The sequence below is a fragment of the Salmo salar genome, chromosome ssa20 (assembly GCF_905237065.1).
Source record: "Salmo salar chromosome ssa20, Ssal_v3.1, whole genome shotgun sequence".
Classification (NCBI taxonomy): Eukaryota; Metazoa; Chordata; class Actinopteri; order Salmoniformes; family Salmonidae; genus Salmo; species Salmo salar.
The window spans coordinates 77,446,708-77,472,726 of record NC_059461.1 but is presented as its reverse complement, the minus strand read 5'-3'; the positions used below and the strand labels follow the sequence as shown (position 1 = coordinate 77,472,726).

The following is a 26,019-nucleotide window of genomic DNA, read 5'->3' as shown; positions in this document are numbered from 1 at the left end:
CTCTTGGTGGTGTTAGAGTAGTGTATATTCAGTGATGTTCTCCTCTTGGTGGTGTTAGAGTAGTGTGTATACAGTGATGTTCTCCTCTTGGTGGTGTTAGAGTAGTGTATATACAGTGATGTTCTCCTCTTGGTGGTGTTAGAGTAGTGTATATACAGTGATGTTCTCCTGGTGGTGTTAGAGTAGTGTGTATACAGTGATGTTCTCCTCTTGGTGGTGTGGAGTAGTGTATATACAGTGATGTTCTCCTCTTGGTGGTGTGGAGTAGTGTATATTCAGTGATGTTCTCCTCTTGGTGGTGTTAGAGTAGTGTATATTCAGTGATGTTCTCCTCTTGGTGGTGTTAGAGTAGTGTATATTCAGTGATGTTCTCCTCTTGGTGGTGTGGAGTAGTGTATATACAGTGATGTTCTCCTCTTGGTGGTGTTAGAGTAGTGTATATTCAGTGATGTTCTCCTCTTGGTGGTGTTAGAGTAGTGTATACAGTGATGTTCTCCTGGTGGTGTTAGAGTAGTGTAAATACAGTGATGTTCTCCTGGTGGTGTTAGAGTAGTGTGTATACAGTGATGTTCTCCTCTTGGTGGTGTTAGAGTAGTGTATATACAGTGATGTTCTCCTCTTGGTGGTGTGGAGTAGTGTATATACAGTGATGTTCTCCTCTTGGTGGTGTTAGAGTAGTGTATATACAGTGATGTTCTCCTCTTGGTGGTGTTAATGTAGTGTATATTCAGTGATGTTCTCCTCTTGGTGGTGTTAGAGTAGTGTATATACAGTGATGTTCTCCTCTTGGTGGTGTTAATGTAGTGTATATTCAGTGATGTTCTCCTCTTGGTGGTGTTAGAGTAGTGTATATTCAGTGATGTTCTCCTGGTGGTGTTAGAGTAGTGTATATTCAGTGATGTTCTCCTGGTGGTGTTAGAGTAGTGTAAATACAGTGATGTTCTCCTCGGTGGTGTTAGAGTAGTGTATATACAGTGATGTTCTCCTCTTGGTGGTGTTAGAGTAGTGTATATTCAGTGATGTTCTCCTCTTGGTGGTGTTAGAGTAGTGTGTATACAGTGATGTTCTCCTGGTGGTGTTAATGTAGTGTATATTCAGTGATGTTCTCCTCTTGGTGGTGTTAGAGTAGTGTGTATACAGTGATGTTCTCCTCTTGGTGGTGTTAGAGTAGTGTATATACAGTGATGTTCTCCTGGTGGTGTTAGAGTAGTGTAAATACAGTGATGTTCTCCTGGTGGTGTTAGAGTAGTGTAAATACAGTGATGTTCTCCTGGTGGTGTTAGAGTAGTGTGTATACAGTGATGTTCTCCTCTTGGTGGTGTTAATGTAGTGTATATTCAGTGATGTTCTCCTCTTGGTGGTGTTAGAGTAGTGTATATTCAGTGATGTTCTCCTGGTGGTGTTAATGTAGTGTATATTCAGTGATGTTCTCCTCTTGGTGGTGTTAATGTTGTGTATATACAGTGATGTTCTCCTCTTGGTGGTGTGGAGTTGTGTATATTCAGTGATGTTCTCCTCTTGGTGGTGTTAGAGTAGTGTATATTCAGTGATGTTCTCCTGGTGGTGTTAGAGTAGTGTATATACAGTGATGTTCTCCTCTTGGTGGTGTTAGAGTAGTGTATATTCAGTGATGTTCTCTTGGTGGTGTTAGAGTAGTGTGTATACAGTGATGTTCTCCTGGTGGTGTTAATGTAGTGTGTATACAGTGATGTTCTCCTCTTGGTGGTGTTAATGTAGTGTATATTCAGTGATGTTCTCCTCTTGGTGGTGTTAGAGTAGTGTGTATACAGTGATGTTCTCCTCTTGGTGGTGTGGAGTAGTGTATATTCAGTGATGTTCTCCTCTTGGTGGTGTTAGAGTAGTGTATATACAGTGATGTTCTCCTCTTGGTGGTGTTAGAGTAGTGTGTATACAGTGATGTTCTCCTCTTGGTGGTGTGGAGTAGTGTATATACAGTGATGTTCTCCTCTTGGTGGTGTTAGATTAGTGTAAATACAGTGATGTTCTCCTCTTGGTGGTGTTAATGTAGTGTATATACAGTGATGTTCTCCTCTTGGTGGTGTTAGAGTAGTGTATATTCAGTGATGTTCTCCTCTTGGTGGTGTTAGAGTAGTGTGTATACAGTGATGTTCTCCTCTTGGTGGTGTTAGAGTAGTGTATATACAGTGATGTTCTCCTCTTGGTGGTGTTAGAGTAGTGTATATACAGTGATGTTCTCCTGGTGGTGTTAGAGTAGTGTGTATACAGTGATGTTCTCCTCTTGGTGGTGTGGAGTAGTGTATATACAGTGATGTTCTCCTCTTGGTGGTGTGGAGTAGTGTATATTCAGTGATGTTCTCCTCTTGGTGGTGTTAGAGTAGTGTATATTCAGTGATGTTCTCCTCTTGGTGGTGTTAGAGTAGTGTATATTCAGTGATGTTCTCCTCTTGGTGGTGTGGAGTAGTGTATATACAGTGATGTTCTCCTCTTGGTGGTGTTAGAGTAGTGTATATTCAGTGATGTTCTCCTCTTGGTGGTGTTAGAGTAGTGTATACAGTGATGTTCTCCTGGTGGTGTTAGAGTAGTGTAAATACAGTGATGTTCTCCTGGTGGTGTTAGAGTAGTGTATATACAGTGATGTTCTCCTCTTGGTGGTGTGGAGTAGTGTATATACAGTGATGTTCTCCTCTTGGTGGTGTTAGAGTAGTGTATATACAGTGATGTTCTCCTCTTGGTGGTGTTAGAGTAGTGTATATACAGTGATGTTCTCCTCTTGGTGGTGTTAATGTAGTGTATATTCAGTGATGTTCTCCTCTTGGTGGTGTTAGAGTAGTGTATATTCAGTGATGTTCTCCTGGTGGTGTTAGAGTAGTGTATATTCAGTGATGTTCTCCTGGTGGTGTTAGAGTAGTGTAAATACAGTGATGTTCTCCTGGTGGTGTTAGAGTAGTGTGTATACAGTGATGTTCTCCTCTTGGTGGTGTTAGAGTAGTGTGTATACAGTGATGTTCTCCTGGTGGTGTTAATGTAGTGTATATACAGTGATGTTCTCCTCTTGGTGGTGTTAGAGTAGTGTGTATACAGTGATGTTCTCCTCTTGGTGGTGTTAGAGTAGTGTATATACAGTGATGTTCTCCTGGTGGTGTTAGAGTAGTGTATATACAGTGATGTTCTCCTGGTGGTGTTAGAGTAGTGTAAATACAGTGATGTTCTCCTGGTGGTGTTAGAGTAGTGTGTATACAGTGATGTTCTCCTCTTGGTGGTGTTAATGTAGTGTATATTCAGTGATGTTCTCCTCTTGGTGGTGTTAGAGTAGTGTATATTCAGTGATGTTCTCCTGGTGGTGTTAATGTAGTGTATATTCAGTGATGTTCTCCTCTTGGTGGTGTTAATGTTGTGTATATACAGTGATGTTCTCCTCTTGGTGGTGTGGAGTTGTGTATATTCAGTGATGTTCTCCTCTTGGTGGTGTTAGAGTAGTGTATATTCAGTGATGTTCTCCTGGTGGTGTTAGAGTAGTGTATATACAGTGATGTTCTCCTCTTGGTGGTGTTAGAGTAGTGTATATTCAGTGATGTTCTCTTGGTGGTGTTAGAGTAGTGTGTATACAGTGATGTTCTCCTGGTGGTGTTAATGTAGTGTGTATACAGTGATGTTCTCCTCTTGGTGGTGTTAATGTAGTGTATATTCAGTGATGTTCTCCTCTTGGTGGTGTTAGAGTAGTGTGTATACAGTGATGTTCTCCTCTTGGTGGTGTGGAGTAGTGTATATTCAGTGATGTTCTCCTCTTGGTGGTGTTAGAGTAGTGTATATACAGTGATGTTCTCCTCTTGGTGGTGTTAGAGTAGTGTGTATACAGTGATGTTCTCCTCTTGGTGGTGTGGAGTAGTGTATATACAGTGATGTTCTCCTCTTGGTGGTGTTAGATTAGTGTAAATACAGTGATGTTCTCCTCTTGGTGGTGTTAATGTAGTGTATATACAGTGATGTTCTCCTCTTGGTGGTGTTAGAGTAGTGTATATTCAGTGATGTTCTCCTCTTGGTGGTGTTAGAGTAGTGTGTATACAGTGATGTTCTCCTCTTGGTGGTGTTAGAGTAGTGTATATACAGTGATGTTCTCCTCTTGGTGGTGTTAGAGTAGTGTATATACAGTGATGTTCTCCTGGTGGTGTTAGAGTAGTGTGTATACAGTGATGTTCTCCTCTTGGTGGTGTGGAGTAGTGTATATACAGTGATGTTCTCCTCTTGGTGGTGTGGAGTAGTGTATATTCAGTGATGTTCTCCTCTTGGTGGTGTTAGAGTAGTGTATATTCAGTGATGTTCTCCTCTTGGTGGTGTTAGAGTAGTGTATATTCAGTGATGTTCTCCTCTTGGTGGTGTGGAGTAGTGTATATACAGTGATGTTCTCCTCTTGGTGGTGTTAGAGTAGTGTATATTCAGTGATGTTCTCCTCTTGGTGGTGTTAGAGTAGTGTATACAGTGATGTTCTCCTGGTGGTGTTAGAGTAGTGTAAATACAGTGATGTTCTCCTGGTGGTGTTAGAGTAGTGTATATTCAGTGATGTTCTCCTGGTGGTGTTAGAGTAGTGTATATTCAGTGATGTTCTCCTGGTGGTGTTAGAGCAGTGTATATACAGTGATGTTCTCCTCTTGGTGGTGTTAGAGTAGTGTGTATACAGTGATGTTCTCCTCTTGGTGGTGTTAGAGTAGTGTATATACAGTGATGTTCTCCTCTTGGTGGTGTGGAGTAGTGTATATACAGTGATGTTCTCCTCTTGGTGGTGTTAGAGTAGTGTATATACAGTGATGTTCTCCTCTTGGTGGTGTTAATGTAGTGTATATTCAGTGATGTTCTCCTCTTGGTGGTGTTAGAGTAGTGTATATACAGTGATGTTCTCCTCTTGGTGGTGTTAATGTAGTGTATATTCAGTGATGTTCTCCTCTTGGTGGTGTTAGAGTAGTGTATATTCAGTGATGTTCTCCTGGTGGTGTTAGAGTAGTGTATATTCAGTGATGTTCTCCTGGTGGTGTTAGAGTAGTGTATATTCAGTGATGTTCTCCTCTTGGTGGTGTTAGAGTAGTGTAAATACAGTGATGTTCTCCTGGTGGTGTTAGAGTAGTGTAAATACAGTGATGTTCTCCTGGTGGTGTTAGAGTAGTGTGTATACAGTGATGTTCTCCTCTTGGTGGTGTTAGAGTAGTGTGTATACAGTGATGTTCTCCTGGTGGTGTTAATGTAGTGTATATTCAGTGATGTTCTCCTCTTGGTGGTGTTAGAGTAGTGTGTATACAGTGATGTTCTCCTCTTGGTGGTGTTAGAGTAGTGTATATACAGTGATGTTCTCCTGGTGGTGTTAGAGTAGTGTAAATACAGTGATGTTCTCCTGGTGGTGTTAGAGTAGTGTAAATACAGTGATGTTCTCCTGGTGGTGTTAGAGTAGTGTGTATACAGTGATGTTCTCCTCTTGGTGGTGTTAATGTAGTGTATATTCAGTGATGTTCTCCTCTTGGTGGTGTTAGAGTAGTGTATATTCAGTGATGTTCTCCTGGTGGTGTTAATGTAGTGTATATTCAGTGATGTTCTCCTCTTGGTGGTGTTAATGTTGTGTATATACAGTGATGTTCTCCTCTTGGTGGTGTGGAGTTGTGTATATTCAGTGATGTTCTCCTCTTGGTGGTGTTAGAGTAGTGTATATTCAGTGATGTTCTCCTGGTGGTGTTAGAGTAGTGTATATTCAGTGATGTTCTCCTGGTGGTGTTAGAGTAGTGTATATTCAGTGATGTTCTCCTCTTGGTGGTGTTAGAGTAGTGTAAATACAGTGATGTTCTCCTGGTGGTGTTAGAGTAGTGTAAATACAGTGATGTTCTCCTGGTGGTGTTAGAGTAGTGTAAATACAGTGATGTTCTCCTGGTGGTGTTAGAGTAGTGTGTATACAGTGATGTTCTCCTCTTGGTGGTGTTAGAGTAGTGTGTATACAGTGATGTTCTCCTGGTGGTGTTAATGTAGTGTATATTCAGTGATGTTCTCCTCTTGGTGGTGTTAGAGTAGTGTGTATACAGTGATGTTCTCCTCTTGGTGGTGTTAGAGTAGTGTATATACAGTGATGTTCTCCTGGTGGTGTTAGAGTAGTGTAAATACAGTGATGTTCTCCTCTTGGTGGTGTTAGAGTAGTGTATATACAGTGATGTTCTCCTGGTGGTGTTAGAGTAGTGTGTATACAGTGATGTTCTCCTCTTGGTGGTGTTAGAGTAGTGTGTATACAGTGATGTTCTCCTCTTGGTGGTGTTAGAGTAGTGTATATACAGTGATGTTCTCCTGGTGGTGTTAGAGTAGTGTAAATACAGTGATGTTCTCCTGGTGGTGTTAGAGTAGTGTATATTCAGTGATGTTCTCCTCTTGGTGGTGTTAGAGTAGTGTATATTCAGTGATGTTCTCCTCTTGGTGGTGTTAGAGTAGTGTATATTCAGTGATGTTCTCCTGGTGGTGTTAATGTAGTGTATATTCAGTGATGTTCTCCTCTTGGTGGTGTTAATGTTGTGTATATACAGTGATGTTCTCCTCTTGGTGGTGTGGAGTTGTGTATATTCAGTGATGTTCTCCTCTTGGTGGTGTTAGAGTAGTGTAAATACAGTGATGTTCTCCTGGTGGTGTTAGAGTAGTGTGTATACAGTGATGTTCTCCTCTTGGTGGTGTTAGAGTAGTGTGTATACAGTGATGTTCTCCTCTTGGTGGTGTTAGAGTAGTGTATATACAGTGATGTTCTCCTGGTGGTGTTAGAGTAGTGTATATACAGTGATGTTCTCCTGGTGGTGTTAGAGTAGTGTGTATACAGTGATGTTCTCCTCTTGGTGGTGTTAATGTAGTGTATATTCAGTGATGTTCTCCTCTTGGTGGTGTTAATGTTGTGTATATACAGTGATGTTCTCCTCTTGGTGGTGTTAGAGTAGTGTATATACAGTGATGTTCTCCTGGTGGTGTTAGAGTAGTGTATATACAGTGATGTTCTCCTCTTGGTGGTGTTAGAGTAGTGTATATTCAGTGATGTTCTCCTCTTGGTGGTGTTAGAGTAGTGTATATTCAGTGATGTTCTCCTCTTGGTGGTGTGGAGTAGTGTATATTCAGTGATGTTCTCCTGGTGGTGTTAGAGTAGTGTATATTCAGTGATGTTCTCCTCTTGGTGGTGTTAGAGTAGTGTATATACAGTGATGTTCTCCTCTTGGTGGTGTTAGAGTAGTGTATATACAGTGATGTTCTCCTCTTGGTGGTGTTAATGTAGTGTATATTCAGTGATGTTCTCCTCTTGGTGGTGTTAATGTTGTGTATATACAGTGATGTTCTCCTCTTGGTGGTGTTAGAGTAGTGTATATACAGTGATGTTCTCCTCTTGGTGGTGTTAGAGTAGTGTATATTCAGTGATGTTCTCCTCTTGGTGGTGTTAGAGTAGTGTATATTCAGTGATGTTCTCCTGGTGGCATTAGAGTAGTGTATATTCAGTGATGTTCTCCTCTTGGTGGTGTTAGAGTAGTGTATATTCAGTGATGTTCTCCTCTTGGTGGTGTTAATGTAGTGTATATTCAGTGATGTTCTCTTGGTGGTGTTAGAGTAGTGTATATTCAGTGATGTTCTCCTCTTGGTGGTGTGGAGTAGTGTATATTCAGTGATGTTCTCCTCTTGGTGGTGTTAGAGTAGTGTATATACAGTGATGTTCTCCTCTTGGTGGTGTTAGAGTAGTGTATATTCAGTGATGTTCTCCTCTTGGTGGTGTTAGAGTAGTGTATATTCAGTGATGTTCTCCTCTTGGTGGTGTTAATGTAGTGTATATTCAGTGATGTTCTCCTCTTGGTGGTGTTAATGTAGTGTATATTCAGTGATGTTCTCCTCTTGGTGGTGTTAGAGTAGTGTATATACAGTGATGTTCTCTTGGTGGTGTTAGAGTAGTGTATATTCAGTGATGTTCTCCTCTTGGTGGTGTGGAGTAGTGTATATTCAGTGATGTTCTCCTCTTGGTGGTGTGGAGTAGTGTATATTCAGTGATGTTCTCTTGGTGGTGTGGAGTAGTGTATATTCAGTGATGTTCTCTTGGTGGTGTGGAGTAGTGTATATTCAGTGATGTTCTCCTCTTGGTGGTGTGGAGTAGTGTATATACAGTGATGTTCTCTTGGTGGTGTGGAGTAGTGTATATTCAGTGATGTTCTCTTGGTGGTGTGGAGTAGTGTATATTCAGTGATGTTCTCCTCTTGGTGGTGTTAGAGTAGTGTATATTCAGTGATGTTCTCCTCTTGGTGGTGTGGAGTAGTGTATATTCAGTGATGTTCTCCTCTTGGTGGTGTTAGAGTAGTGTATATTCAGTGATGTTCTCCTCTTGGTGGTGTGGAGTAGTGTATATACAGTGATGTTCTCCTCTTGGTGGTGTTAGAGTAGTGTATATTCAGTGATGTTCTCTTGGTGGTGTGGAGTAGTGTATATACAGTGATGTTCTCTTGGTGGTGTGGAGTAGTGTATATACAGTGATGTTCTCTTGGTGGTGTGGAGTAGTGTATATACAGTGATGTTCTCTTGGTGGTGTGGAGTTGTGGGGACCTGTTTTTTCATGGTTTATGGCCCCAGTGAGACCCGTTGTTTTATTTGCCTTGTCACCCTGCCGTTGATCAAACCTAAGACACATAAAACATACCATGGAACAGGGTGTTACAGCAAGGTTTCTCTCTCACTGTGTGTGTGTGTGTGTGTGTGTGTGTGTGTGTGTGTGTGTGTGTGTGTGTGTGTGTGTGTGTGTGTGTGTGTGTGTGTGTGTGTGTGTGTGTGTGTGTGTGTCTCAGTTGGTAGAGTAAGGTGCTTGCAATGCCACGGTTTTGGGTTCAATTCTCATGGGGGACCAGTATGAAAAAGCAAGAAAACGTATGCACTCACTACTGTAAGTCGCTTTGGATAAGAGCATCTGCTAAATGACTAAAATGTAAATGTAAAAAGTGTGGGTGTGGCAGTGAAAGGTAGGTATGAAAAATGGGCACGTGTCTCTCTTTGTGCTCTTTCACCCCTTCATAAACACCAATATTATTTTAACTCTATTAAACTCCAGTGAACAGTACCAGTCAAGTTTGGACACACCTACTCATTCAAGGGTTTTTCTGTATTTTCTACATTGTAGAATAATAGTGAAGACATCAACACCATGAAATAACACATATGGAATCATGTAGTAACCAACAAAGTGTTAAACAAATCAAAATATATTTTATATTTGAGATTCTTCAAAGTAGCCACCCTTTGCCATGACAGCTTTGCACACTCTAGGCATTCTCTAAACCAGCTTCAATCGGTAGTCACCTGGAATGTGTTTCAATTAACAGGTGTGGCTTGTAAAAAGTTAATTTGTGGAATTTCTATCCTTCTTAATGCATTTGAGCCAATCAGTTGTGTTGTGACAAGGTAGGGGTGGTATGCAGAAGATAGCCCTATTTGGTAAAAGACCAAGTTCATATTATGGCAAGAACAGCTCAACAAGCAAAGAGAAACGACAGTCCATCATTACTTTACGATATGAAGGGCAGTCAATATGGAACATTTCAAAAACTTTGAAAGTTTCAAGTGCAGTCACAAAAACCATCAAGCTCTATGATGAAACTGGCTCTCATGTTGACCGCCACAGGAAAGGAAGACCCAGAGTTACTTACCTCTGCTGCAGAGGATAAGTTCATTAGAGTTACCAGCCTCAGAAATTGCAGCCCAAATAAATGCTTCACAGAGTTCAAGTAACAGACACATCTCAATATCAGCTGTTCAGAGGAGACTACGTGAATCAGGCCTTCATGGTCGAATTGCTGCAAAGAAACCACTACTAAAGGACAACAATAATAAGATGACTTGCTTGGGCCAAGAAAAACGAGCAATGGACATTAGACCGTAGGAAATCTGTCCTTTGGTCTGATGAATCCAAATTTGAGATTTTTGGTTCCAACCGCCTTGTCTTTGTGAGATGCAGAGTAGGTGAACGGATGATCTCCGCATGTGTAGTTTCCCCCGTGAAGCATGGAGGAGGAGGTGTGATGGTGTCGGGGTGCTTTGCTGGTGACACTGTCAGTGATTGATTTAGAATTCAAGACACACTTAACCAGCATGGCTACCTTAACATTATGCAGTGATATGCCATCCAATCTGTTTCACACTTAGTGGGACTATCATTTGTTTTTCAACAGGACAATGACCCAACACACCACCAGGCTGTGTGAGGGCTATTTTACCAAGAAGGAGAGCGATGGAGTGCTGCATCAGATGACCTGGCCTCCACAATCACAGACCTCAACACAATTAAGATGGTTTGGGAAGAGTTGCACAGCAGAGTGAAGGAAAAGCAGCCAACAAGTGCTCAACATATGTGGGAACTCCTTCAAGACTGTTCGAAAAGCATTCCTCATGAAGCTGGTTGAGAGAATGCTAAGAATGTGCAAAGCTGTCATCAGGGCAAAGGGTGGCTACTTTGAAGAATCTCAAATATAAAATATATTTAGATTTGTTTAACACTTTTTTGGTTACTAGATGATTCCATATGCGTTATTTCATAGTTTTGATGTCTTCACTATTTTTCTACAATGTAGAAAATAGTAAAGGTACATTAAAACCTTGAATGAGTAGGTGTATCCTAACTTTTGACTGGTACTGTATGCCAGTCTAATGAAATCAGGATTCTGAGAAATGCCATATGCGTGCCGTTTCTAATAAGTTTCCCCGGAATGAAACTTAGAAGAAGGGCTATCTCACTGCTCCTGCAAACCTCCGATACTGGGATTTGATTTCCCTACATGTACCTTGGCAGCTCTCAGATGTATGGGCTAACAATATGTATTGTTTTAATTAAAAGAGGGTATTGAGTAGGTAAGGTGTCTGATGAACTGACTGCCTGTATGTCTTTGTCTGCTGGGAGGATGATGATAATGGGCCGGGATTAGATGTGAGGTCTCTCTCTCTCTTGCCCCCTCCCCTTCTTGGGATGATAAAGTTAGCTTGGACCAACACTCCAGATTCTGTTGGCAGTGTGTAGCGCTCACCTTGTGTGTGTGCTCATGTGGTTTCATGTGCATGTGTATCTGTACTTTGGTATGAGTTGTGTGTGTATTTTTATCACTCTAACCTTGTCTAAGTTCTCTGTCTTTGTGTATGTGAGTGCCTCTTTCGCTCTATCTTTGGGTGTCTTTCAGTCTCTCTTTCAGTCTATCTCTACCTTTGGCTGTCTTTGAGTGTTTCTTTCAGTTTATTTTTCTGTCTGCCTGAACAGAGTCTGAACATAGAGGCGAGTTGGACATTCTGACGCGTGTACATGTGTGTGCGCCTCGATGGAAGAGCACAAGGTCTGGGCCTCGCTCTTAGTAATGTGCCCGGCAACAAACATAATTGACAGAAAACAGACATTACTAATCCGGCCACGTGTAATCTTTATGGAAAACACCCACCTCCGCTCTGCAGCTAATTTTGCTGCTTTTCTCCATCTGCCTCTGGTTCCAACACGACGCAGGCTTCCCTGCTAACACATGCTCTGGATGTCACTATCTCCCCCTACACACACGTACTTCACACACGTACTTCTGCACACACACGTACTTATGCACACACACACAGATGTCGACTCACACGCACTAATGCATGCACTCATGCATGCACTCGCATATGAAAGAGAGACTTTATCTACTCTGTGAATGAACAGCAGAGCAAAGCGGATGGGGGGGGGAGTGTTAAGTTCACCTCCGCTGTGAAGGACTGTCTGTCTGACCCAGTACTCTACTGTGAGAGTACAGTGAGGGTTGTGAGGAGTTGTGAACTGGGCCTGGAATTTACTTTGTGTAGTTTGATATTGTGTCTGTTGTAGAACATTTGTGGATGTGGCCATTAATGTTGGGATGATGTCATATTTACTCTGTGACTTTCCTCAGTTACTTACCTCTAAACTTTTTTGTTTACTGCAAAAGGCTAAGAGTCACTGTGCTTCATTGGTTCAGCTTTGTTATGACGCGTGTAATAAGGTTCTCTTTGTAATCACCAGAGCAGAAATGTTGTCATTACGAGACATTAAACACCAGTCAACAGGCCAACTGGCAGATATTAGTACTAAAGTGACCTTTGTCTCAACTGGTTTGTTAGCTAAGAAGGGAAGTAAAAGGCTTTGCTTGCTTTTTCCAAACACACACACCTCATTGACAGACACACTGACAAACACACCAAGAGCGAGCATCAGAGGGACATATCTAGACTGAGGTGATATCTAGGGACTTCTATTTCTTTGTACTGTTGTTTTGCGCTGCAGAAAAGAGAAAAAGGTTTCAGGGATTCTCCCTGCCTGTCTCATCTTTCCCCCTCTCCTCCCCGGGGCAGGTGGCAGCCTGTACCAGATGGGCAGAGCAGGTGTGTGGGGGAAGAGGAAACATTTCAATATGTAATGAGCTCCACCACCCTTCTCTAGGAGAAAAGCAACATACATCAATATTATTATCCCACTACAGTATATTATTATATACTGTAGTGTTGCAAGGTATATTGAAACTTTGGTACTTTTTTGATACAAAAAACCCCCGGTTGGGTACTATAATTTTTGTTATGTTCGGTACTTCTGTCAAATGTGTCTCACATGATTGAGAGGATCAAGTCTGTATCAGCACAGACCCTTTTATAGTGTGGAGAGTAAAGTGGCTGCTCCACTTAGGCATTCATTGCTAGAGCTGTCTGGGCCCCATTAGCTCCGTACTCATGATGGACAGAAGTTAAAACGTTTGAATAATGCTACACGATATGTTGAAACTGTTCGCAAAACAATGTCCATACATGCTAGAACGCTTTCACAATGCAAGACGATACCGGTAGCTTTCAGTTCCCTACCCTAGTGCTTTGTTTGTGATAAAATGCAAACCATAATGCAAAATATGCTGATTGCCACCAAAAACGTCCCATTTTCTCGCCGGGCCACCGAAAAGGAATGAACGTCTTCGTCTCCCTCCCATCTGGTTTATACTAGATTAGATAGCCACAAAGTCAAATTCCACAGCCACATTCTGCCATGTGAATGATCTCATTACTTTCTTAAAGAGACAGCATACACTTTGATAATAGAGGGGATTGCTTCTTCCATGCGAATGTTCTTGATCAGTACAATAAAATATGTTCTCATAGCAGTTTCCTATAAAGTAAGTCCTAAAGGGAAGGGAGTGTTTTGTCATCAGCTAATACAAGTTCAAAAACTCAATGCACACATTCCTATTGAATAAAATGCATTCACCTGTATTGTGAATAGACCTAGGCTGCACCTTGATTTACCCAGTTTCTGTCTCTAAAAAAATAGACATAAACATTTTCACATGTAATAATGTTGAACTCAAAAGATGCCCAACGATTTAACAGAGCAGTAGCTGAGTGTGTCTGTCTAGATCAAGTGCCATTATGTGACTTTGGCTGGGACGCCTTGTTTTGTTGTATCGTTTTCATATCGAGTATCGTGATACTAAACCTGGTATTGGTGTCAACATTCTGGTATGGTGACAAGACTAATATGCTGTATCGGCCTTCACACGCACACAGAGAGAGAGAGACTATCAGGCAGTTCAGACATACAGTATGTATAAACACACAAAGACGAGATGTGTTGAAGTTCTTCAGGTATTGAACTTTACCTACACTCCAACAGCCAGACAGAACATCCCAAAATAATCTTCTTATTGATCAGTCATTACCGTTTGAACATTGCAGCTCTCCACGTTGGTACAGCTTCAAAGCTGTTTCCTAGGTAACTGTTCTTCTATAGTGTTCTGTCTTTCTTTTTCTGTTCTCGGTCAAAGGCCGGCATCTGATCTCAAGGGCTGAATGTGGAGAGAGGGAGGGAGGAACACCAACTCCACACTCTGCCTTGTAGTTACCAGGATCCCTATCCATGGTGCTGAACTGCCTGGCTGACTAGTGAGAACCTGGTCCTCGGTGCTGATCTGTCTTGGTGATTAGTCAGAACCCTCTCTATGGTGCTGAACTGGGTGGGTGAATAGTTAGAGCCCTGTCCACGGTGCTGAACTGCCTGGCTGATTAGTGAGAACCCGGTCCTCGTTGCTGAACTGTGTGGGTAAATACTGAATGTCCTACAGGAGGTTTTTAGAAAGATGGACTTGTACTTGGTATATGCTCACACAGTAGAGGGGGTTATAAGTGTTTGTTTGAGCAGTCCATTTTTAAGAACTGCCAAAGAAGAGCAGCAGGCCAGTATGTTGATTGCTGGACCTTCATAGTTTGTTTTTGTTGTTGTAATCATTACATTTAAGTCATTTAGCAGACGCTCTTATCCAGAGCGACTTACAGTAGAGTGCATACATTTTTATTACATTTTTACATACTGGCCCCCCGTGGGAATCGAACCCACAACCCTGGCGTTGCATTAAATAGTGATGATGGTGCCTGGATCATAACAAGCATAGCATGCTCAGTATAATTGCGCTATAAAATGGTCATATAAAAGGCTTTTGTTGTGTTGGTAGTCACGCCAGGAAGAAGAGTTCTCCTCTCACACTCTAAGCTTTAGTCTCTGTAGGAGGTCAGCGAAAACATAACTGGGGATTTTAGTGTCAGTATGTTTTTCCCCTGGGATAATGTATTGATAGAACTTCACTGTCGTGTGTTGTAATACTAAACCTGGTGTCGGTATCAAAGTCAAAATGAATGTGTGTGTATATATCAGTGTAAGTCTGTAATTCAGTGCTTCTGGGGTCTTAATAGATACTGATGAAAGAGACTGATAAAACAACGTACCACCTGTATGACTGGAGGAGACTTCTAGCTTACTAATAGACTGTTGCCTTAAGCCTAACCTGCTAGTGGACTGTGGAGTTTTCGAATCTGGAGGGTGTTGGAAGAATAGGAGATGGACGCACGCACGCACTTTCTCCTCAGGAGCCTGAGGCCTTCCCTTCACCTAACACGCTCAAGCACATGCGCATGCATTCATTAGTATGTCCTCCAGGGTGTATAGTCCAGTCAGCTGTGTTAGACAGGCCCACTCTGGCACCCCAACCTGACCACTTCTCCTCTCTACAGTGCATTAGGAAAGTATTCAGACCCACATTTTGATACGTACAGCCTTATTCTAAAATGGATTGAATAAAAATATGTTCCTCATCAATCTACACACAATACCTCATAATGACAAGTGAAAACATGTTTTTAGAAATTTTAGCATATGTATTAAAAATAATAAACAGAAATACCTTATTTACATTAGTATTCAGACTCTTTGCTATGAGACTTGAAATTGAGCTCAGGTGCATCCTGTTTCCATTGATCATCCTTAAGATGTTTCAACAACTTGATTGCAGCACACCTGTGGTAAATTCAATTGATTGGACATGATTTGGAAAGGCACACACTTGTCATATAAGGTCCCACAGTTGACAGTGCATGTCAGAGCAAAAAACGAGCCTTGAGGTCGAAGGAATTGTCCGTAGAGCTCCGAGACAGGATTGTGTCGAGGCACAGATCTGGGGAAGGGGACCAAAACATTTCTGCAGCATTGAAGGTCCCCAGGAACACAGTGGCTTCCATCATTCTTAAATGGAAGAAGTTTGGAACCACCAAGATTCTTCCTAGAACTGCCCATGCGGCCAAACTGAGAAATCTGGAAGAATGGCCTTGGTCAGGAAGGTGACCAAGAACCTGATGGTCACTTCCTCTGTGGAGATGGAAGAAACTTCCAGAAGGACAACCATTTTTGCAGCACTCCACCAATCAGGACTTTATGGTAGAGTGGCCAGACGGAAGCCACTCCTCAGTGAAAGGCTCATGACCGCCCACTTGGAGTTTGCCAAAAGGTACCTAAAGACTCTGACCATGAAAAATAAGATTCTCTGGTCTGATGAAACCAAGATTGAACTCTGGCCTGAATGCCAAGCATCACATCTGGAGGAAACCTGGCCCCATACCTATGGTGAAGCATGGTGGTGGCAGCGTCATGCTGTGGGGATGATTTTCAGCGGCAGGGACTGGGAGACTAGTAACGATCAAGGCAAAGATGAATGGAGCAAGTACAGAGAGATCCTTGATCAAGAGCTCTCAGGACCTCAGACTGGGGCAAAGGTTCACCTTCCAACAGGACAACGACCCAAAGCACACAGCCAAGACAACACAGGAGTGGCTTCGAGACAAGTCTCAATGTCCTTGAGTGGCCCAACCAGAGCCTGGACTTGAACCCAATCGAACATCTCTGGAGAGACCTGAAAATAGCTCAGCAGCGACGCTCCCCATCCAACCTTACAGAGCTTGGGAGGATCTGCAGAGAAGAATGGGAGAAACTCCCCAAATACAGGTGTGCCAAGCTTGTAGCATCATACCCAAGAAGACTCAATGCTGTAATCGCTGCCATTGGTGCTTTAACAAAATACCTAGTAAAGGGTTTGAATACTTATGTAAATGGAATATTTCAGTTTATTTGTAATAAATGTGCAAAAATGTCTGAACCTGTTTTTGCTTTGTCATTATGGGGTATTGTGTGTAGATTGGGGGGGGGAGGATTTATTCAGTTTTAGAATAAGGCTGTAACATAACAAAATGTGGAAAAAGTCAAGGGGTCTGAATACTTTCCGAAGGCACTGTGTAATTTAGCTTGATAAATCAATATGGAGGACTAGAATCAAGGCCTTTGACAAGTCTGCTCTAAGTTGAGGTCTATTCAAAGTGTACTAAGCTCATCACGCCAGTGGGGATCGGTCTCAAAGCTAGACTTTCATGAGGCTATCACCCTCCACTCCTTACTCGCACACACACACACACACACGCACACGCACACGCACACACACAGTGTTGTACAGCTAACCTTGTGGAGACACACAATTCAGGACTTCTGGTCCCCACAAGAATAGTTAAACATGTCCACACACACATACACACATATATATATATGTGTGTGTGTGTGTGTGTGTGTGTGTGTGTGTGTGTGTGTGTGTGTGTGTGTGTGTGTGTGTGTGTGTGTGTGTGTGTGTGTGTGTGTGTGTGTGTATATATATATATGTGTATATATATATATGTGTGTGTGTGTGTGTGTGGTTTGCGGTTGAAATCTAATAGAGTGCCTTCCCAGTGAGAAAGGGTACATAGAGTATGACATGTACCTGTCTTTGGCTGCTTTAGGCTGTGTGGTTGACCTCAGCCTCAACCCATAGAGACATGTTGATTCAGAGGATTCATAGGCCATCATTATAGCCATCATTGACTTGTTTCAAATGTCTTTCAACCTGTTTCAAACAAGTAGAGGTTGAGTTCAGTCCAATAGTTCTGATGTATATCCTCTGTGGTTGAAGGTTCTATTCCAACTGATGTTTGTCGTTGATAGTGTGTCTGGATTGAAAACCCTCTGGGCATCTTCCCAACACCTGAACCTGACACAGCTGGTAATGACTCAACAAAACAACAATACAAATAAAATAACTTCACAGCAATATGAAAAAATAGTTCCAAAATAGCATGCCGGGACTGACTCGGACGAAGCTCCGCCTCAGTAGTCTCTGTTCCCTGCATTATTTAGCCTGACGTTTAGAAATGGAGGGTGCCTTTCTCTCGTGTCAGAGTGTTTCTCTCTCTAGTAGAAAGGTGTGTTTATCTAGATGTCCACGCCTCAGGGGAACTATTTTCCTCCAAATTTAGATTTTCTGCACCTAACCCTCTGGTCATTGATACAGTGCCTTCAGAACATATTCACACCCCTTTTTTCCACATGTTGTTGTGTTAGTCTTAATTTAAAATGTATAACATTTAAAAAAATAAAAATATTCACTGGACTACAAAACATACCCCATTGTGTCAAAATGGAATTATGTCTTTAGAAAGTTTTACGAATTAATAAAAAATGAAAAGCTGAAATGTCTTGAGTGAACAAGTATTCAACTGCTTTGTTATGGCAAGCCTAAATAAGTTCAGTAGTAACAATGTGCTTAACAAGTCACATGGACTCATGCAATAGCAGTGTTTAACATGATTTCTGAATGACTACCTCATCTCTGAACCTCACATATACAGTTATCTGTAAGGTTCATCAGTCGAGCAGTATGTTTCAAACACACATTCAACCACGAAGACCAGGGAGGTTTTCCAATGCCTCGCAAGGAAGGGCATCTAGTGGTAGATTGGTAAAAAAAGACATTGAAAATCCCTTTGAGCATGGTTAAGTTATTAATTACACTTTGAACGGTGTATCAATACACCCTGTCATTACAAAGATACAGGCGTCCTTCCAAACTCAGTTGCCGGAGAGGAAGGAAACTGCTCAGGATTTCACCATGAGGCCAATGGTGACTTTAAAACATTTACAGAGTTTAATGGCTGTGATAGGAGAAAGCTGATGATGGATCAACAAAATTGTAGTTACTCCACAATACTAACCTAATTGACCGAGTAAAAAGAAGGAAGCCTGTACTGAATCAAAATATTCCAAAACATGCATCCTGTTTGCAACAAGGCACTAAAGTGATACTGCAAAAAATGCAGCAAAGCAATTAACTTTTTGCCCTGAATGCATAGTGTTTTGTTTGGGGCAAATCCAATACAACATGTTACTAAGTACCACTCTCTATATTTTCAAGCATTGTGGTTGTTTTTCAAGCATGATTGCATCATGTTATGGGTATGCTTGTAATCGTTAAGGACTAAGGAGTTTTTCAGGATAAAAAAGAAACTGAATGGAGCTAAACACAGGCAAAAATCCTAGAGGAAATCTGGTTGCTTGCTTTCCACCAGACACTGGGAGATGAATTCACCTTTCAGCAGGACAATAACCTAAAACACAAGGCCAAATCTACACGGGAGTTGCTTACCAAGAAGACAGTGAATGTTCCTGAATGGCCGAGTTACTGTTTTGACTTAAATCAACTTGAAAATCTATGGCAAGACCTGAAAATGGTTGTCTAGCAATGATAAACAATGAATTTGACAGAGCTTGAAGAATTTTAATTGGGAAAATGTTGCAAAATCCAAGTGTGGAAAGCTCTTAGACTTACCTAGAAAACTGCCAAAGGTGCTTCTACAATGTAGGGACTCAGGGGTGTGAATACTTATGTAAATTAGATATTTCTGTATTTCAATAAATTTGCTAAAGTGTATACAAACATATTTTCACTTGTGTAGCTCAGTTGGTAGAGCATGGCACTTGCAATGCCAGGGTTGTGGGTTTGATTCCCATGGGTGACCAGTATGAACAAATATGAAAATGTATGCACTCCCTACAGTAAGTCGATCTGGATAAGAGCGTCTGCTAAGTGACTAAACTGTAGACTTTGTCATTATGGGGTATTATTGGTAGATGGGTGAGATGTTTTAAAAAATATATATATAAGCATTTTCCAATTAAGAACATTCAAAACAAAAGTGAAAATATGTTAGACAACAAAGGACAAAGTGACGGTAACAGACGAGCATAATAAAAACATTAAAATTATATATACGGACATACATAATACATAAAAAACATACATGATACATAAGTCATAATAAAGAGTAAAATAAAAAATAATAATAATGAGACATTGAATCATATGGTCACCTGCCGTAAGCTACATATTATACATTATGTGTGAAACATTATATAAGAATTATATAGAGATTCAATCAATGTGATGTGAGGGGAGATTCTCCATATAGTCAATAAAAGGTTGGCAAATTCTGTAAAATGTTTTTAACTTATTCCTCAAGCAGTAAGTGATTTTCCCCAGTGGGATACAACTATTAACTTCCGATAGCCACATTGCAACTGGCAGGAAGGAATCCGATTTCCATTTCAAGGCAATACATTTCTTGACAATCGCTAGCAATATTTCTGTTAGCTTTATAGTATGACTTTGCCTAAGATTGGTGTTAGTAAAGTTACCCAGTAGACAGACCTCCGGGTCTAAAGGGAATGAAACCCCGTGGATTGAGGATATGGTATCGCATACCCCCTGCCAGAAACCGTGTCGTTTTGAACACTGCCAAGTGGAATGGAGGAATGTTCCTTCATCTGAGCCACATCTAAAACATAGGGAGGAGATATCAGGGTTGAACTTGTGCAGTCTAGATGGGGTGATATAGAGCTGATGGAGGAAATTAAACTGGATCAGTCTGTATCTGGAGTTCAATGTGGATGTAACACCATCCCTGCATAGGTCACTCCATAGACCCTCATCAAGATCAATACCCAGATCTTTTTCCCATCTAAGTCGGGGTTTATCTAGCTCAGGCAGTGTTAGTACTGACATAAGAGCATCGTAAACACGGGAAATGGTCTTGAATAGTGGTTGGTCTGCATGGCAGAGTTGTTCAATAGGTGACATCTTAGGTAGGTTCCATTGTCCCTTGAGAGTCACCCTAATAAAGTCTCGTAGTTGTAGGTAGCTAAAGAAGTCCCTGTTAGACAAGTGGTATTTCTGTTTCAGCTGTTCAAAAAACATAAGAACTCCCTCCTCATAACAGTGTTCCAGAAGAGTGATCCCCTTATCAGACCATGGTCTAAAGTTACTATTCTGGAAAAACATAGGGATCAATCTATTGTTCCATAGAGGGGATTTAGGGGAAATAAATCCCTCTCATCTGAACAGCTCATGCAGTTTGCACCATGCCAGGACAGAATGTATGGTTAAAGGGTTGTCTGTGATGGTTTTTATAGATTTTCTGTCCCATTTGTAAAACAATTCTGCCCCCGTGTCATCATTCACCTCAAGCTTTTCAATGTTCAACCATGAGGGAGAGGGACCATTGTCAAACCTCTGAGCCAGAAACCTAGACTGTGCAGCCCAGTAGTACATTCTAAAATTGGGGAGTTTTAAGCCCCCTTGACCGTAATCCAGGGTCAGTTTGTCCAGGCTAACCCTCGGGGTTTTGCCATGCCAGATAAACCGTCTGGTCAGCTTGTCGAGAGAGGAAAAGAATGCTGCGGGCACAGGGATAGGGAGAGATTGAAACAAATACAGAAATCTGGGAAGGATATTCATTTTAATCACTTTGATTCTACCCAGTAGAGTGAGGGGCAAGTCCATCCACTTACACAGGTCACCCTCCACCTTTTGCAACAAGCTGGCCAGATTGAGTCTATAGAGGTTGTTCAGGTTACCATCCACCATTATGCCCAAATATGTGAAGCCCAGAGGCGACCATCGAAAAGGAAACTTGTGCTTGATGGTATGATGGTCAAAGACAGACAACGGTAAGATTTCACTTTTATCGAAGTTAACCTTATATCCAGCGAAAGAACTATAACACTGTAGTAGGATCTGCAAGTGAGTGAGGGAGTGTTCTGGGTTTGTTAGAAATAAGATAAGGTCGTCCGCAAAGAGTGATAATTTATGGGTCTGGGGGCCCACCTCAAAGCCATGTATGTCAGGGTACGATCTAATAGCCTCAGCCAACGGTTCGATGGCGAGGGCAAAGAGGTGGGGGCTAATTGGGCAACCTTGTCTGTTCCCCTTATAGAGAGGGAAAGAGGAGGAAGTAATCCCATTGGTAGCAATCCTAGCTTTAGGAGATTTGTAGAGTGATTTTATCAAATTTACAAACACAGTACCTAAACCAAACTTTTCCAAGACGCGAAAGTGGTATGGCCATTCAACCCTATCAAAGAACTTTTCAGCGTCGAGGGAGACTGCGACACTAGGTATTTTGTTTTTGTTAGCAAGGTGAATTATATCAAAGAACCTTCTGATATTATTGGAGGACAGTCTATTAATTATGAAGCCAGTCTGATCTGGGTTGACCAGCAGGGGAAGACATGACTCCAGTCTCTTAGACAGCATCTTGGTGACCAGTTTACAATCTGTGTTAAGGAGAGAGATTGGTCTATAGGAGGCGCACTTTAGCGGGTTTTTCCCTTTCTTGTGGATTACAGTAATCACTGCTTGAGAGAAAGACTCTGGAAAGCAGTTGTCTTCCCCGGCTTTTTTAAGTACCTCCATAAGGTAGGGGACCAACAGCTCCCTAAATTCTTTATAGAACTCTGGAGGGAAGCCATCCTCCCCAGGAGATGTATTAGAAGGTAAGGATTTAATGGCTTCCAACAATTCAGGAACTGAGAAGTTTTCACTCAGGCGCTCTCTGTCTTCCTCTGACAGGCATGGGAAGTTGAGAGAGGAGAGAAAGGAGTCGATCTCTGATAGCTCATCGCTTGATTGGGAAGTGTAGAGGTCTTCATAGTATTTCTTAAAGGTATTATTAATTTCGGTAGGGTCGAAAGATATCTCATTAGTAAGAGTTTCTATAGCATTAATTGTCCTCTTACTTTCCTCTGCTTTCAGTTGCCATGCCAGTACTTTGTGAGCTTTCTCTCCAAGCTCGTAATAACGCTGTTTTGATTTAGTGATGGCCCTCTCAGCTTGATATGTGTTCAGAATATTATATTTCAGTTTTTTATTTACCAAAAGCCTGTATAGATCTTTAGTCGGGCCTCTTTGGTAGGTTTTCTCTAGCTCGGAGATTTCAGATTCAAGGACATTCAGTTCCGCACCGTGTTTTCTCTTCAACCCTTTAGTATAGGAAATGATCTGTCCCCTCAGATAGGCTTTCAATGTGTCCCAAAGAATGAAACTGTCAGGAGCAGAGGGTTTGTTTGTCAAAGTAAAAATATTGATCTGCTCTTTGATAAATGCACAAAATTCAGGTTGCTTTAGGAGTGTAGAATTTAGTCTCCATCTATATGCTCCATTTACCTTGGTAGGAATAGAGATTGATAATACCAGAGGAGAATGGTCACTAAGCAATCTGGGGAGATACTCGATATCTAACACTCTATGAAACAGTTGGGTCGATAGTAAAAAGTGATCTATGCGTGTGTGTGTCTTGTGTGGGTGTGAATAAAAAGAGTAGTCCCTATCCTGTGGGTGCAACTGTCTCCAGATGTCTAGTAAATTAAGATCTTTCATGAATGACATGGTGAGCTTGGCGGCTTTGGTAAGAAGGGAGAGTTTATCAGAGGACCTATCAAGAACTGTATCTAAACTAAAATTAAAATCTCCTCCAACCAGTAGCCATCCTGGTGGTGCTTGAGCGACCTGAAGGAAGACATTCTGTATAAACATATGGTTATCGAAGTTAGGAGCATAAATATTCAACAGGGTCCAAGACTCTGAAAACATATGCCCCTGCACCAAAACAAACCTGCCCGAGGGATCAGAGATGGTGTTGTTGACGCGTCTACTTATCAAAATTGCAGTTCCTCTTGCTTTGGAGTTAAAAGACGACGCAAAAACTTGTCCTACCCATTCCCTCTTCAATTTCTTGTGTTCGCTGGCTGTAAGATGTGTTTCTTGTAGAAACACAATGTCAGCCTTTAATTTCTTAACCTGTTAGGGCTAGGGGGCAGTATTGACACAGCCGGATAAAAAAATGTACCCGATTTAATCTGGTTACTAATCCTGCCCAGTAACTAGAATATGCATATAATTATTGGCTTTGGATAGAAAACACCCTAAAGTTTCTAAAACTGTTTGAATGGTGTCTGTGAGTATAACAGAACTCATATGGCAGGCCAAAACCTGAGAAGATTTCATGCAGGAAGTGGCCTGTCTGAGAAGTAGTGTTTCATCTTGGCTCTTTTTATTGAAGACTGAGGATCTGTGCAATAACGTGACACTTCCTACGGCTCCCATAGGCTCTCAGAGCCCGGGAAAAAGCTGAACGATATCGAGGCAGGCTCTGGCTGAAACACTTTATCGCTTTTGGCAAGTGGCCGATCAGAGTACTATGGGCTTAGGCGCGTGCCCGCTTCGACCGAATGCTTTCTTTTCTTTTGTCTGTTTACCTAAACGCAGATTCCCGGTTGGAATATTATCGCTTTTTTATGAGAAAAATGGCCTAAAAATTGATTTTAAACAGCGGTTGACATGCTTCGAAGTACGGTAATGGAATATTTAGAATTTTTTTGTCACGAATTGCGCTATGCTCGCCACCCTTATTTACCCTTTCGGATAGTGTCTTGAACGCACGAACAAAACGCCGCTGTTTGGATATAACGATGGATTATTTTGGACCAAACCAACATTTGTTATTGAAGTAGAAGTCCTTGGAGTGCATTCTGACGAAGACAGCAAAGGTAATAACATTTTTCTTATAGTAAATCTGACTTTGATGAGTGCTAAACTTGCTGGGTGTCTAAATAGCTAGCCCTGTGATGCCGGGCTATCTACTGAGAATATTGCAAAATGTGCTTTCACCGAAAAGCTATTTTAAAATCGGACATATCGAGTGCATAGAGGAGTTCTGTATCTATAATTCTTAAAATAATTGTTATGCTTTTTGTGAACGTTTATCGTGAGTAATTTAGTAAATTCACCGGCAGTGTTCGGTGGGAATGCTAGTCACATGCTAGTCACATGCTAATGTAAAAAGCTGGTTTTTGATTGATTGAACAAAACATGCATGTATTGTATAACATAATGTCCTAGGGTTGTCATCTGATGAAGATCATCAAATGTTAGTGCTACATTTAGGTGTGGTTTGGGTTTATGTGACATTATATGCTAGCTTGAAAAATGGGTGTCTGATTATTTCTGGCTGGGTACTCTGCTGACATAATCTAATGTTTTGCTTTCGTTGTAAAGCCTTTTTGAAATCGGACAGTGTGGTTAGATTAACGAGAGTCTTATCTTTAAAATGGTGTAAAATAGTCATATTTTTGAAAAATTGAAGGTTTTGCATTTCTAAGGTATTTGAATAATGCGCCACGGGATTACACTGGCTGTTGAGTAGGTGGGACACCCATAGAGGTTAAGGTATGTATAGACTCTTTTCCTTTTAATCGGGCTGTTAAGACCTTTTACATTGAATGTGACATATTTTAGTGGATTAAGCATAGGTTGGGTTTCAAATATGTAACCGAATGGAAATCTCTCATATGTAAATAGTCAGGAAACGTTTCAACTTTGGTTTGAACACAGAAGTGACCTATGTGTCTCTTTAGGAAGGAAACAACAATAAACATGGAAAAAAAAGGGGGGGAAAAACCCACCCACCCCGATTGTCAGACTAAAACAACAATCCCAACAATCAAACATGAATCCACTTGTAGAGATACGTTGCTGCTCGCTTTCCACCTTACTCTTACTAGCTAAACCTTGGCGTAAACTAAACCCTGCGAGCTCTCCAAGTTCAAAACAAACGTTGTGAATAGACATTTATGGCTGAATATTTACTGCCCACGGTAAGGGCTGCTTGAGTCTCTTTTCGGGAGAGGAGAAACATAAATGGGGGGGAAGCGGTGGGCCTAAGCCCACTTATTTGCTTCGCCCAGTGGATATTGACTAAACCAAAATATACTCTCCTGTAAATGTAATAGAACTCACCCCGGGGAAAAACGGTTAGTTGAAAATGTACAAATCAATTATAGCGACCGGATAGCGGGGTAAACGGATCCAAATTCCAAGAAGATATCAGCAGTTCAGTCCAGATAAGAGAAAACAAACAAATTGGATCTTATCCCCCAGAGAGACCGTTTTTCAGACGCGGTTCGGTTCTTTGAGAAAAGTGAACACTTCTCCCGGTGTGTTGAAGATATGGCATCGGCCTTTGTACTGAACTTTCATCCGCGGTGATGTTCTTCTCCTTCAGTGCATTGGCGGCAGGTCTGAACTGCTTGCGACGTCTGGCGAGATCGGCACTCATATCCGGGAAAAGGCTGACCCTCTTGCCATCGATGGTGATGTCCCCTTCGGCTCTTGCGAGTTGCAGTATCTTCTCTCTGTCTTGGAAACAGAGGAACCTGACCAGAACTGCACGTGGGGGCTCCTCTGGCCGGGGTTTCGGCGCTGATGTTCTGTGGGCGCGTTCGATTTCCAGCGGCTTGGTGAAGTTGATTATGCCTAGGACATCCGGCATCCATTAACCTGTTAGGGCTAGGGGGCAGTATTTGCACGGCTGGATAAAAAAATGTACCCGATTTAATCTGGTTACTAATCCTACCCAGTAACTAGAATATGCATATACTTATTATATATGGATAGAAAACACCCTAAAGTTTATAAAACTGTTTGAATGGTGTCTGTGAGTATAACAGAACTCATTTGGCAGGCAAAACCC

General features: G+C 41.6%; 1 protein-coding gene across 6 annotated transcripts in view; it reads left to right on the top strand.

Moving 5' to 3' along the window:
* Window positions 1-26,019, top strand: part of slc36a4 (solute carrier family 36 member 4) — a 262,213-nt gene that overhangs the window by 83,742 nt on the left and 152,452 nt on the right. Inside the window, exon 13 of one of the 6 annotated variants that reach the window (XM_014163304.2) lies at window positions 10,176-10,221. The exons of the other annotated variants lie outside the window; for them this stretch is intronic. Within the exon in view, the coding sequence (XP_014018779.1) occupies window positions 10,176-10,177 (2 nt within the window). The 3' untranslated portion in view covers window positions 10,178-10,221. Of the gene's footprint in view, window positions 1-10,175; window positions 10,222-26,019 lie in introns of those variants that run through there. 6 annotated transcript variants of the gene reach the window in all.